Here is a 14,171-nt window from a genome sequence, read left to right as displayed (position 1 = left end):
AGATAGGGGTAAAACATTATGCTTCATTTATAGTATAGAGAAGGAAAAGTCTATTTTCCCCCTTGCAAACTGTCACACACCGTGACTACAGCTACAGAGAATTATCAGTCAGTTGGGCTCAGTCACCTGCAGAATACAGCTTCCCAACCACTATGCCCACTGCCCTGGTAGGAGGGAAAAGTCTACAGAATAATAATTCCCTAAGCCCTTGAGTGACTAGAAAAGACTTCGGGTAGTTTCAGCTAGAAGATTTCTATTCCTCATATAATAACATAATTTCCTGTGTGTGCTATTTGTGAAAAAAGATTAAAAATAATGACATAGGGTATATGGGTACACAAAGTTTCAACACATGTATTCTTTTACCCCTTCCCTTAAGAAACCAATGAAACAATTTTGCTCCCGTGAACATTCACAGGTGACAGTTAAGTACTTAATGTCATCTTGTAAAAGAACTGAAACAACAGATCTGCCATAAATATAATTTATTTACCTGTTGAGTTAAAGAGGATTATATAAAAGGGCTCATCTGTTTCTGGGATATCATCTTCCATAATGAATACAGATATGTTCTGCTCTCTACTTCCAACTGCAAAAACAAGCATTTCTCCTTTTTCAACAGGAACAAAGTCTCCGTCTCTGGCGGTAGCCTTCCCATCCATGGTAGCATATTGGACGGTGCAGGGAACATCAACAGATCCATTTCTGAGAACTTTAAAGTCAGCAGTCTCGCCTTCCCGAACCCTCACTACATGAGGCTCTAAAATATTCACAAAGAAAAGAAGGAACATGTGAGCTTTTCTGATTCCATCTACACATTATCAGATCGCACATGTTTCTCCCTGCCCCGCCACGAGAAACGCCCTCCACTGAGTCTTTGCTGAAAGAGAGCTATGATTCCAATGCCTGCATAAGGTCTCCTCTGATTACTTTGAGTCAAGTGGCCTTCCTCTTCCCTTGATTCCTACAAAATCCATTGTCTGCGACTCCCAATTTGTCAGTAAACTGTATGCTATCTGCAATCCTCTGCTTACTGTTTCATAGACTTCATTTCCAAATTTGGACCATAAATTTTTTTTAAAAAATAGGCCAGATACCTTCCACATCTTCTACAGGGTTAATAGAAGACTGAACAAAGGACTAATTCATTAAGTACATGTTAACTGAAGGTGAGGGAGGTGGGAGGGAGGATCGGGATGGGGAATATGTGTAAATCTATGGCTGATTCATATCAATGTATGACCAAAAAATAAATAAATAAATAAAAATTTTAAAAAAAAACCATAAATTGATAGAATTCAAGAGGTTTAAGAGTTTTACAGTTGCAAACTGAACAGCCTGCAAAAATGATTTAAGGAAGAATAAGATACCAATAAATTAGACACCAAATAAAACTAAAAGATGTCTCCAGTGGCAAAGACAGTTGTAAAGAAAGCATTCAAGTGGGAAAAGTGGGAAAACCTTAATTTACATGTTAATTTATATGTCCATGAAATTAACAGTAATTATAGTAAGTAACCATTCATTAAGTACAATATGCAAACCCTGAACTGTCTTCAATACTTCCCTGTGTACTGGAAGAGGTTACATGGAGGACTGTTCATTTTTGCACAAAGGAAAGAAAATAATTTGAAATTTAAAAGTAAGAAGAAAACAAAGCTAACAAAATAGTACTTAATTTTTCCTTCAGAATCCTTAAAAATATCTGTTAAAATGTCAGAGATTGAATAATCATCAAATTATGAAATCCTATTTAAAAATGTATCAATCACGCTTTATTGAAAATGTTCACTTAAAACAATTATTGAAAAAAGCATCCTTAAACTATTCAAGAAAGGTGTGAACTCACTCAAATAAGAAAGCAATACCACCTGCAAAATAAATGGGGTCATCATTTCTTCTAATCCTCAGAGTAGCAGTAGTTTTATTTCCTATTTTAGCTCCTCCAGTGGCATTAAGTAGGATAATGGTAAACTCCTCCATTTCCTCTGGAATCTTTTGGGAAAATGTTACACATGCTTTTTAGTCAGGTGATCTGTACAAATAATTTCACTACATATTCCTAAATTGTTTCATCTTTAAAAAAAATCTTTATTAATGACAGTATTAACATTCATTTCCACTTCTGAGCAGAACCACCCTACATTATTCAAGTAAGAATCAGAACCCTTCAAAACTTTAACATGCATTCATCCAAACAGGCACTTTATTTTGACTCACTATAAAATGTAATGGAAATAGAGGTATTTTTGCTTTACGCCAAGTTAAAAAGAGAAATACTACATCGCTTAAGTTTTTTTCTGTAAGAAAATGGGCTATTATGTTGTTTTTAAGGAGAAACAGTGGAGCAGAAAAACAATAGTTTAGAACAGAAATTTAGAACATTTAGAACAGAAATCATAATAGTAACAAAGGGTCAGTTAGCTTTCAAAGGCCCTTTATAAACTTTATTTAAGTTCCACGGAAGTGCATCACAAAGACCTCATTCCACTGTCCTAACAAGGTGAGACTCCCCATATCTCTGAGCCTATATGCCTCCCCATGTGGACTCTGCTTCACTTTCTCCTCATCCAGGTCTCCGCATCCTAGAACGGAAGAGAGTTGGAATTTTGTCTCTGGAGGCAGGAGTATGAGGGAAAGGGGACAGGCTTCCATACCTATTTGAAGTGCAGTTCCCCTCAGAAAGGTCCATTCCATTGTTACTAAGTTTTTTCTCTGCATTACGCTGAGTCCACCATCCACCTGGACCAATGTCCTGAATCTGCACATGCACCCTAGGGTACTCATAGATAGCGCTCTCATTCTGAATGGGCCTTAAGTCCAAACCAAGCGCTTGACAACCTCTCTCACAAGCGTGAATCTCTGATATTTGACACCTAGGCAGTGTCACCAGCGACTACCAGTAAGTTCTAAAAGTCAAAAATGCCTGTAGGGAAACCAAAAATAACATTTCTACTTTGGCTTGTGTGTGTGTGTGTGTGTGTGTGTGTGTGTGTGTGTGTGTGTGTGTGTGTGTGCTCACTCAGTCATGTCTGACTCTTTCTGACCTCACAAACTATCGCCCACCAGCCTCCTCTGTCCATGGGATTTTGCCAAGAACACAGGAGTGGGTTGTCATTTCCTACTCCAGGGGATCTTCCCGATCCAGGGATCAAACTGTCATCTCTGGCATCTCCTGCATTGGTAGGCAGATTCTTTACCACTGAGTCACCTGGGAATCACTTTGGTTTTCAGTCAAGACATTATATCTGAGTTCTTTATCACATACTCTCATGGCAAAGTAAATGACCAGATGTTTAATATTCAATAAAAAAATAACTATTAAACAACAAAAAGAGTTAAATATGCAACATTTACCTCATCTGGAAGGGAGTAAATGGTGATATTTTTTAAAAATTCCTGGTCTCCAAAGAAAATAGTCGCTCGGACAGGAAACACATCTTGTGTAAAATCTGGACTAACAACCCATGATACATTAACATCACCAAAGTTGCCTCGATTTCTTATTACACCATAAACAGCTGTGAAATACAAATGGGTATAACATATATGATCATATATTAAACCATTTTAAAATGATGAGTAAAGAAATTGCTCAAAGTAAAAATAAGTCCCCTTTTTAAGAAAAATCAATTATTTGCTTAGCCCAGCCTCAAGTTACATATAAATTAACCCAGTCATTCCTCTCTAGCCATACAATTGATAAAATAAATGGACTCAATCTTTGCTACCACAGTCTGAGCTCTTAAAACTCACTCAGCACAGGGAACATAATGGTGCCTAGGTACATCTATCACAAGGGTATTTGCTAAAGACAGTCAGAGAAAGCTGCACACTCAAAAGTGATTTTCTTATCCAGACAGACATGGCTCTAAAGATAAACTATGTTTCATTTCGTGTCACTGAAAGAGTTCCCCAGATGTAACTCTCAGTTTCAGAGCTTTTTCTATTTGACTCAACTCATTCTTTTGAATGTTCGAGTTCTACTGCATATGGTTAATGGAAATCAAAATATAACTGTAATGTATGTGTTAGCCACTCAATCATATCTGACTCTTCACGACCCCATGGAATGTAGCCCATCAGGCTCCTCTGTCCATGGAATTCTCCAGGCAAGAATAATGGAGTGGGTAGCCATTCCCTTCTCCAATGGATCTTCCCAACCCAGGGACTGAATCCAGGTCTCCTGCACTGCAGGCAGATTCTTTACCATCTGAGCCACCATCATCATAATACTACATAAGAAATAAAAATTACAATCTTAAATATGATTTTTAAAACACTAATTTCTACACCATGTGTAATTTCTAAGCAGCTGGACAACTAAAAATAACTACCTACTAAAGAAATAAATTTTAAAATGCCAAATGTTTTCTTCAGTAAACAGTAATGGAATATAAGAAGTAGAATACATTACCACTGTAGGTATCGTCTCCTTTACTTTCATTTATCGTAACAATTAGATCATCAGAAAAAAATTCTATAATCCCATGAGGATCATCATTTTTTAGAATCGTTATGTTGACAACTGTAGCACTTCCCAACTTGCTTTCCCGTTCACCATGGCTGGTGAGGACCACCCAATAATGTTCATCCAACTAAAGTGAGCATGTCAATTAGGAGAAATAAAAAGTTGAAATTTTCAGAGCAAATAAAAACATATATTCAAGAATATTAATACCATCAATTTTTCACAACAATGCACTCACTGAAAAAAAAAAAGCTGATTTTTTTTAATTTTGAACATTCTTCTATCAATTAAGAGAGATAGGTATAAAAATACATTATTCAAAAATGGAAAAGACAAACCATGTTGTTATATTAAAATAGTGAGGAGACTGGATCTTATCACTGATGTTCCAGTCATCCAAACTAATAAAATTAATTTAAAAGCTATATATGGAATAATGTATATACATAATGGAACAATATCTGGTTCTCTTAATATATTTAAAATGTAAATTTATTTTCTTTAAAAGGGTAATTTTACAAAAAAATTTCTTCAGTTTGAAACAACATCCTGAAAGTTCAGTCAATACAGATTATATAAAACAATGTTTAACATATATACAGCTAAAAGGAGACGAAAACTAGTAAGTTTCAGATCGTCTGCTACCATTTTATGTAAGAATGGACAATTCAAATTGGTATGAGTTTTACTTTGCTTTTGAAGCTTGTTTTTTAGTTTCCAAACATAAGTACTTCTCTTTATCTTTTCTTGCCTGCCTCCTTTCCTGTATTTCCTTGCCAACATTCAAACTATTTATATTTATAACATACTACATACGACCAACTTTCCACAAAGGCACAAGAGAAAAATAAAATCCCATACCTCTGGTATCCCATCCAATCTTGTCAGCAAGGTGATTACGATCTCGCTTTCCCCAGGTTTAAATTCCAGTACTCCTGTGTTGCCATAGAATTCATTGCTATCCCTTGGTTCTATTCGATAGTGAAGAAACTGCTTAACAAGTGCTCCCCTATATCGGATGATGTGGAGCTCTACAGATTCTCCTTCCTTAAAAAAAAAAAATCACGAAATTCAAAAAGATAAATGCACCCCAATGTTCATGGAAGCATTATTTATAATTGCTAAGATACAAAAGCAACAAAAGTGTCCATCAACAGATGAATGGTAAAGATGTGATGTGTGTATACACACACACACACACACACATATATATGTGGGTGAATGGAATACTACATCAGTCATCACTACTTTGCCATTTGCCAAATGGCTTCCCTGGTGGCTCAGATGGTAAAGAATCTGCCTGCAATGCAGGAGACCCGGGTTCAATCCCTGGGTTGGGAAGATCCCCTGGAGAAGGGAATGGCAACCCACTCCAGTATTCTTGCCTGGAGAATCCCATGGACAGAGGAGTCTGGTGGACTACAGTCCATGGGGTCACAAAGAGTGGGACACAACTGAGCAACTAACACACAAACGTGAATGGGCTTAGAGGGCATTATGCTAAGTGAAATAAGTCAGACAGAAAAAGACAAATAATGTATGATATCACTTAAATGTGGGATCTAAAAATACAACAAACTAGTGAATATAACAAAAAAGAAGCAGGCTCATATACAGAGAACTAGCAGTTACCAGTGGAGCGAGGGCAAGAGAGGGGTCGGGGATAGGAGGTACAAACTTCTGGGTATAAGAGAGGCTCAAGGACAAACTGTACAGCATGGGGAATATAGCCAATATTTTGCAATAACTGAAAATGGAAAGTACTTTTTCAAAACTGTATTAAAAAAAATAATCCCACACTCTGAATTCAGACTGAACAGGTCTGCATCACAACTTTAAGCAATTTGTGTAAGGCTCAGCTAGAAGTGCCAATGTGTCTCTTTCACACTTAAATATAGCACAGACTGCTTAGAACAGAGACTAGAACATAACAGATCCTAATTATATGCTATCTATATGATTATACCAATAATAATGATAATGACTATGTTCTTGCCAGTAAAGTACCATATAAAGGATAGGGAAAAAAGTCCACAAAAGTTCAAATCCTTTGAAATTGCTCTTCTGAGGTTGTGAGTACAGAAGAGATTAAAGTTTCTTTCATACTTACTTTTATAATATAGGGTCCTCTGGAAGCAGGAGAAAATTCAAAAACTCCCCCAGGATCATCATTTTCCAAAATAATTAGGTCACGGCTCGTATATCCAGATTTCAGCACTTGGTTTTCCACATTGACCCTGGAGAAAACAGTGGCGGAAAAGGTATCTACTACCTATAGACTTACTTCTGTTTGAATATTTATAACACTTACAATATTTATAACACTTTCATATAATGAATATGAAGGTTATTAGAAGTTAAAACTTAAACTGAATTTAACTATATTAAAATCACATAAGATCAAAACAGTTTCACTGATAACACTTATGGGAGAACTTCTCTTTCTGAATTCATTATATCTTTTATATTTGATTGAAAACAAACACTGCATATGTATGCTAAAAATACAGTAATTGAAAGTTTAAACATATTTTATTAGTATCAAATTTATAGACTTGTTTGCAGTTTTAGAGAAATTTAACTTATAATACATAGTTTTAAAGTAATTTAAATAAAATTGCTTAAATTTTACATACACTTGAATTTGTTTTTTAAAAATTCATTACATAAGATTATACTAATTGAATACAAGTTGGATACCTGCTTGGACTAAAGCAGGACACATTGACCAAAAATAAAGTTGTGATTAGATTTTAGAAACATTTCATGACCTTCAGTATGATTCTGTTCACCCTGACTTTAACCTTATGTTTTTTTATTATAAAAGAAATATTATAAATAATAAAAATATTTCTTTTATAATAAAATAAAAAGTAGGACATCATTAAAGAATGGAATGGAATGGATCTGAAATATATGATATGCTATAGCAATTCCTATACAAATCTCAAAAGAACATATTAAAACAAGATGCTTTTTTTATTTCTGGTTTTTATGTTCAGCCTGTAATTAAAATGATCAAAGGGACTAGAACTGTAAGGCTCTGAGGATTTAAAAGCCAGCATACTCTTTGAGAATTCTCAATCCCACAAGCTCTTCTAAACCTTTCCAAATGTCACGTTCTATCGAATCAAAAAGTACCCTGATCAAACCTCAAAATTACAATGCAGCCACAATTAATACGTAGAAAGAACAGCACACTTCCTGTGTAACAGAGAATACGAATTAACATCCTTCCCCAGTTTTTGGAAATATGCCAACCAATACCTAGCATACTAGTGGTCACAAAAGATATAATCAAAATAATAAGAGGATGAGATGGATGGCTGGATGGCATCACCGACTCGATGGACATGAGTTTGAGTAAACTCTGGGAGTTGGTGATGGACAGGGAGGCCTGATGTGCTGTGATTCATGGGGTCGCAAACAGTCGGACACGACTGAGCGACTGAACTGAACTGATGTCCATATAAGCTGAGACAAAAACAGGATCGGAATGTGAATATAAAAATCCAACAACCACAAGATTCATGAAAGATTAAGTAAGAACTGCACCAACAAAGGACACTAATTGTTTTCTTGGTTATACATACACTATCGGGAGAGCTAAAATTTTTAAGTTCTTCAAAATATGTAATTACATAAATTCTCAAAATTTTTATCAGCTATCTTAATAGTATTCATAATTTAAAACGCTTAATACCAAAAAAAAAAAAAAAAACCCTTCAAATAAGCTTATCATTAGAAGATAAACGGACACACAACGCATGCACAGGCAGGTGGGCAAGCCAGCTTTCCCAGGGCTGGCAGTCAGGCAGAACCGAAGCCTTGTCCAAAACACTGGCATGCAAGAGCAAAATGCTGAAGCACCCAAAACCAGACATTCTTCAGTACACTTACCCAAAATACACGACAAACCTTTCGGTTTCTACCCTGTCAACACAGAAGAAAGTATGTGTGGGGTGGGGGAGAGGGGGAAGGGAGATGGAGGCAGTATTTGCCAAAACTTCACTAATGCTGCTAGAAATGGGAATGGCAGGGTGAAAAATAAAGCTAAAGAAAGCCTTTCTTTTCTGCCCCTGCCCCCACCTCCTCACACGAGCTGGTCATATTCACTTGAAGGGAACTCCACACACTGGGTTCTTTGCTATTCACAAATGCTAGCAAGAGGTTGGGCAGTTCCCACTTAGGGAAGATGACCCCACGGCCAGCCAGCATGTCAAGACCCATTGAAGACATTCCTTTCCAGGCCCACTCCAAGGCGCTAGAGCCTGCCAAGCACTGTGCGTGCTCACAAAACCCCAGCAGCTGAGCAAATTTCATTCAGCCCGGCTTATAATTACTTAGTACTTTTAATTAGGTTTCAAAAAAAAAATAATAAAAAACCCACATCCTCAGATCTGAAGCCAGTTATTCTTGGAAAGAATAAAAACTCTTATCAGCAGAGAAATATATACCTTTCATCATTTGCATAGGAATATACTTAAGAAAGCAAAAGATATCACTGCATCTTCTAATTATGACAAATACTACTTAAATATAACTTTCTATCAGGAAATATAAACACTTTTCCAGATTTCCAATGTGCTGCATTTTTAAACAGCCTTGAGAAACATGTCAGAATGTATACACCCTAGTGTTTCACTTTTCAAGTCAAATAAATAATACCATAAATAAGGAGTTATATATTCTACATATGTTGCAAATTTTCCTGAAATTAACTGGCATAATAAAGTTGTTTCTGATCTGGAGAGAACTTAAAAATATTTTTAATTAGTATGGTATTAAAAGCATCATAAATCATTCAGTACTAGGGCAACTTTTATCTCTATTTAACAGAAATATACAAAATTTTCATCTGAATTTTACATTAAAAGAAAATCACAAATGATATCAGAATAAAGTACTTTCCTGCAATATTTTACTGTAACTTACTATAATCACACTAGCATTCATTCATTCTTTTAGTTTAGTTAAAAATTTGCAAAATTGAGAGGGAGGTTTTGACAAAATACCTTACTTTAAATTGTGGATTTGATTGTCACATTTATTTCAATATGTCTTAGTAGAGTTCTGAATTGTAATTGTTCATGCACATATAGATAATACAAATATGTGCTAGTTTCTAATTGATCTAAAAAAATTTAGTATCAATTTGAACTAATTTCTTCCACTTGAAAAGAGAGGAATCAATAACTTCTGAAATTCTTGTCCCTGTGGTTTATACTTTCTTGCGTACTACTTTAACCCACAGGAAAGAGAGAGAGAAAAAATACTTCAAAATTATATTTAGTTAATTTCAAAGATTTATATATGGTTAAAAATGACTGTTTTGAAAGAATATGAAGAATAGTCACTTATGAACTTGCTATACATTTAGTTCAGAGTTGAAACTCTCAACTAAATTAATAAAGTCTCTATAGATTACTGCCTCTTTGGTTTATAACTGCTGTTCAGTTATAAACTATATTCCTTTAGTTTCTTTTTAAGACAGTCCATTGATTTAATAAGCACTCAAATCTAACTTAAACAAAAAAAGGAAGTGATTGGCCTCCAACTAATAAAAAAAAAAAAAAAGTCATAAGTGAAAAAATAATAATTTTCAGTTTACATTTCACTAATTTCTTATCATATGAAATATCTTCCAAAAGATTTAATGTGTGTGTGTGTCTATGTATGTGCACGTGCAGTATTTGGTTTTTGCTTTTTTGGGTTTCTTTGCCGATTTTGCTGTTGTTTTAATTTTTAATTTAAAAAAGAAACACAATGTGGTTACGAAAGCAAACAAAATGAACAGCAGACATTCAACAGATTAGTTCCCTATATTCTGAATTTTTTTCTTTCACATAAAAATAAAAACTACTCATAAGGTTTATTAAATGTGCTTGTATTTCTACAATACAGCAACACAGAAAAACCTATAAGAGTCTGAGAGCAAAATTTGGATACTATCAGGGGTTACATAAAATGATTATTACTTTTTCAGTCCTGATTAAAACAGTACAAAATAACACCTATTGAACCACTGAATTCATCTATGAATTTTATTGTTTCTAAAATGAAAATTTTGCAAAGTCCTCAAATCACACATTAGCCTTCTCAATATGTATCAACTTTAATTTAGAGACGTATGGTAGATAAGCTGGTTTTAATTTTAACTCAATTAAAACCAATTAAGCAAAATATTTTTTTTATTTTTGAAATTTCATGAATTACTGAAAAATTCTCTTTGAGAGATCCTGGTATTTTCTTGATCTAAATCACTTACTTGAGAAATGTTAAGTAAATCCTTACTATTACTTAAAATACCCGTTAAATGTGTATTTCTTTTTCTTCTTTGGAAGTATTATTTAATATTTAAATCCCATGTAAAAAAGAGAATTTCATTAAATTAACATTAACGCTTTCTTTTTACTCACTCTAAAAAGTTCTAATCCTCTTACTTGATGAAAATGAAGCCAGCAGAGCTATTTGCCTAACCTAACATTTTGCATTTATTGCTGCCTATTTTTTGAATATAGCAACATATTAGCTATGCTTAAGATGTATCTAATACCTTAAATTCTTGATGTAATGTTTCTTCACAAAAATAGCAGGGTAAGAGTTCACTACATCATATTTACGATCTAACCAAAATCCATCATAAAACAGCAGTAAAGTCAGGTCAGCAGAGCATTATCTACTTAAGTATTTTCTTTTTACTTTACATGGAAAAAGAATTATTCTCCATACTTTACATGGAGAAAAGAAATAAAATTATTTCAGAGAACATGGACATACAAATGTCACTAAACACTACCTAATTACGTTATTACCTGTCTAGAGAAAGTGTTACTGTCTCATTCATTTCCGGAATGTCATCAGCTTTGACAGTAATGTTGATTGTTGTGTCACTCTGCCCAGATAAAAACACGACAGAGCCATTAAAGGGTCCGATATCGCCCAGGGTCACTGCTTTTGAATTAAAGCCAGAGGGCTTCAAACTCCAGTAGACAGTAGCCTGGCCATCAGTTCCATCCCGATGTAAGGGAATGCATACCTTATAAAGAGAAGAAAACAGAACAAGTTCTTCTGAAATACATGCTTACAAACTACCTAAGCTTTTCAGTTAGTACAGACACATGTTAAATGAATGTTTAGGCACTCTGCATAAAGAAGTGAACAATTAAAATGCTATTACAAGCACAACTGAACAAGCTTCTTTCTAAGCATGACAATTATAAGACTGAACTACTTTATATTAGTTTTTGCTAATCAACTTTATCTACTAAATTTCCTCCACCTAACAATATTCCTATCCTGAGATTTGTCTTAACAAAAAGACTTCATTTTAAGAGCCAAAGAACTGTGAAAAACATAGAACAATTTAGCTAAAGAGTAAATCTCCATCAGAGGGTCTCTGCAAAGAGAATTAATATCACCATATAAACTGAAAAATAAGCTTTTGCGAATAAATCTGGGAAGCACACAGTTATCTTTAATGCATCCTAAAGTGATAAAGGGCAAAATAAGAAAATAATAATACAAATAAGAATAAGAAATGCTTCTAACCAAACAAATGCTGATACTCAAATCATGGCTCTGAGTTTCCATGGGCAAGTTACTTAACCTTTCTGACCTCAATTTCCACATGTGAAATGAAGCTAGAGGTTCCCTATTTTGCAAGTTCCTGGTGAAGAGTCAAGTGTCTCTCCATAGCATGAACTAAATAAATGCAAACTATAATAATAATTCTGAAACAAATTGTATTTGGTAGTGTCATTTGAGTCCAGCACACTTTCAAAATGTCTAAGAAAAGGATCACTGAAGATCATAATGAAGTTTTTTTCAAGCAAAGAATATAAAAAAATATTTAACAGTAGCTATGCAATTCTTTTTAAGTGCCTAAAAAAGGTATCCTCTGCACTTTGCCCTTTAACATAGGCCATCTGGAAAAACATGGAAGGTATTTTCCTCACTAACCATTCTCCTAATTTGGCTACGGTCAAGGCTGAAGACCAGCAAGAAAGTAAGATTCTCAGAAAAGATTTAAAAAAAGAAGCAGCAAGAAAGGGCTAGGCCCTTGATTTACCCCAAGGGAGTGGGCGTGGCCAGGCTGTAAATCAGACAAAGAGAACAAAGGGAAATTCTCACTTCTGCTGTTTCCCAGGAGGGGAAGAAGAGGGGTTCATGGAGCCCAAAACTTTCCCTAGAAGCTCATTCCCCTCCAGGAAAAATATGGAATCGTACATGTACAGCTCTGTAAAATAGATGAGCAAGAACAAACCATTCTTTCAGAACAAACTGAATGCTTTTGAGGTTTTACAAGAAAATAGTGTATTATGAGAAATATACAAAACTCAAAATCACCTTGAAAAATTGAGCTTCTCTGCCAATTCACAGAATCAAATATACAAACAAAAGAAGTTGTGGTCACCATATTTTGACATGAGGCTTTGGTAACAAAAACAACTCTCCAACATTCCTAACCTGAACCACAAACCAGTTTAAATCAAATCTAAGTGTGAGAGAACCTAAGAGGGTTTTAGGGACAGACTGTGGCTCAGGGAATGGCATGGTCAAAGGTCAGAGTGCTCTCTAGATAGATGGCAGGAAAATTCAACCAGGTGGCGGGCAGAGAGAGGCGCCATATATGTGAACATGGTTCCATGTGTGTGTGTATCCAGAATATATGTAAATTATATATTGATGTGTAATTCCTAAGATTTGGTATCCCCTACTTTATCACCACCACCTCCACCACCAAACATAGGATGCCACCCCAATCCTGCCCAAGGCAAGCATGAGGAATGCTTGGAAATGGAAAAAGTCAAGGGTTCTTGGGGTACATATGACTTGACTAATTTTTTTTTAAAAAATTGTGTTGGGCTATTGCTTTATCAAATGTCACAAGCCTCCTCATACTATCCTTCTTCTTATATGTGTGTAATCAATTAATTCTAATTTTATTCTTTCGAATATGGAAAAAGATGAAAAAATCACACATTCATCAATTTCTTTATGTCAAATTACAAACTGAAGGCTTGCTATAACGGTGAAATTTTTCAAGATCTGTTAACTCTGTATTAACCTGACTCCCCCTCAAAAAAAAGTATCTCTATCTCAAACTCAATATGCCCCATCAATAAGAAAAAGTCTACTTACCACTTCAGCAGCAAAATCTTCTGGCTCACGCAAAATGATTGGAAGATTGCTAACAAAGCCAATTTCTCCATTTGCAATGTCTGGAGTAACCACCAAAGAAATATTTTGGATTTCCCCAAATCTAGGACTTATAGGTGGAATCGGGGGAACTATATTCACCAACTCCACAGCTTCCAACTGTAATAAACAGAAAAACACCATAAAAAGTGAAAAGAAATTTTTAAGAAAAATTTTAAAGTCTTAATTGAATGAAAAGACAAGCACAGGTAAAGGCCACCAATAACCTGGCAACTTCCATCTCCTTCATTCATCATCCTGATTCAACCTCCTGGACTGGCCTCTTAACCTCTTTCTGCTTCTCAATTATAATTATTCTCAGGGTTCTTCCTGAGACCTTCATCTTACAATTTCACACTTGCTCCCTAAAAATCTCTGGATCTCTCCTTCAAAATTCCAAATCTTTATAACTGCCACTGAATATGACATAAATGTCGCAGAGACACCTTACAGATAGAATGTGCACAAAGCAATCACCATCTCTGCTCCATGTTACACA

The 14,171-nt window shown here is 34.9% G+C and overlaps 1 protein-coding gene across 1 annotated transcript in view; it reads right to left on the bottom strand.

Moving 5' to 3' along the window:
- Positions 1-14,171, bottom strand: part of ADGRV1 (adhesion G protein-coupled receptor V1) — a 540,993-nt gene that overhangs the window by 478,882 nt on the left and 47,940 nt on the right. The window contains exons 10-17 of the mRNA XM_043913586.1: positions 13,616-13,792; positions 11,287-11,510; positions 6,582-6,708; positions 5,333-5,518; positions 4,418-4,598; positions 3,358-3,521; positions 1,872-1,995; positions 494-760 (exon numbers count right to left, since the gene is read on the bottom strand). Of these exons, the coding sequence (XP_043769521.1) occupies positions 494-760; positions 1,872-1,995; positions 3,358-3,521; positions 4,418-4,598; positions 5,333-5,518; positions 6,582-6,708; positions 11,287-11,510; positions 13,616-13,792 (1,450 nt within the window). The remainder of the gene's footprint in view (positions 1-493; positions 761-1,871; positions 1,996-3,357; positions 3,522-4,417; positions 4,599-5,332; positions 5,519-6,581; positions 6,709-11,286; positions 11,511-13,615; positions 13,793-14,171) is intronic.

This window comes from Cervus elaphus, chromosome 9, assembly GCF_910594005.1.
Source record: "Cervus elaphus chromosome 9, mCerEla1.1, whole genome shotgun sequence".
In the NCBI taxonomy this organism is placed as follows: domain Eukaryota; kingdom Metazoa; phylum Chordata; class Mammalia; order Artiodactyla; family Cervidae; genus Cervus; species Cervus elaphus.
This window is presented reverse-complemented; position numbering and strand designations above follow the sequence as displayed.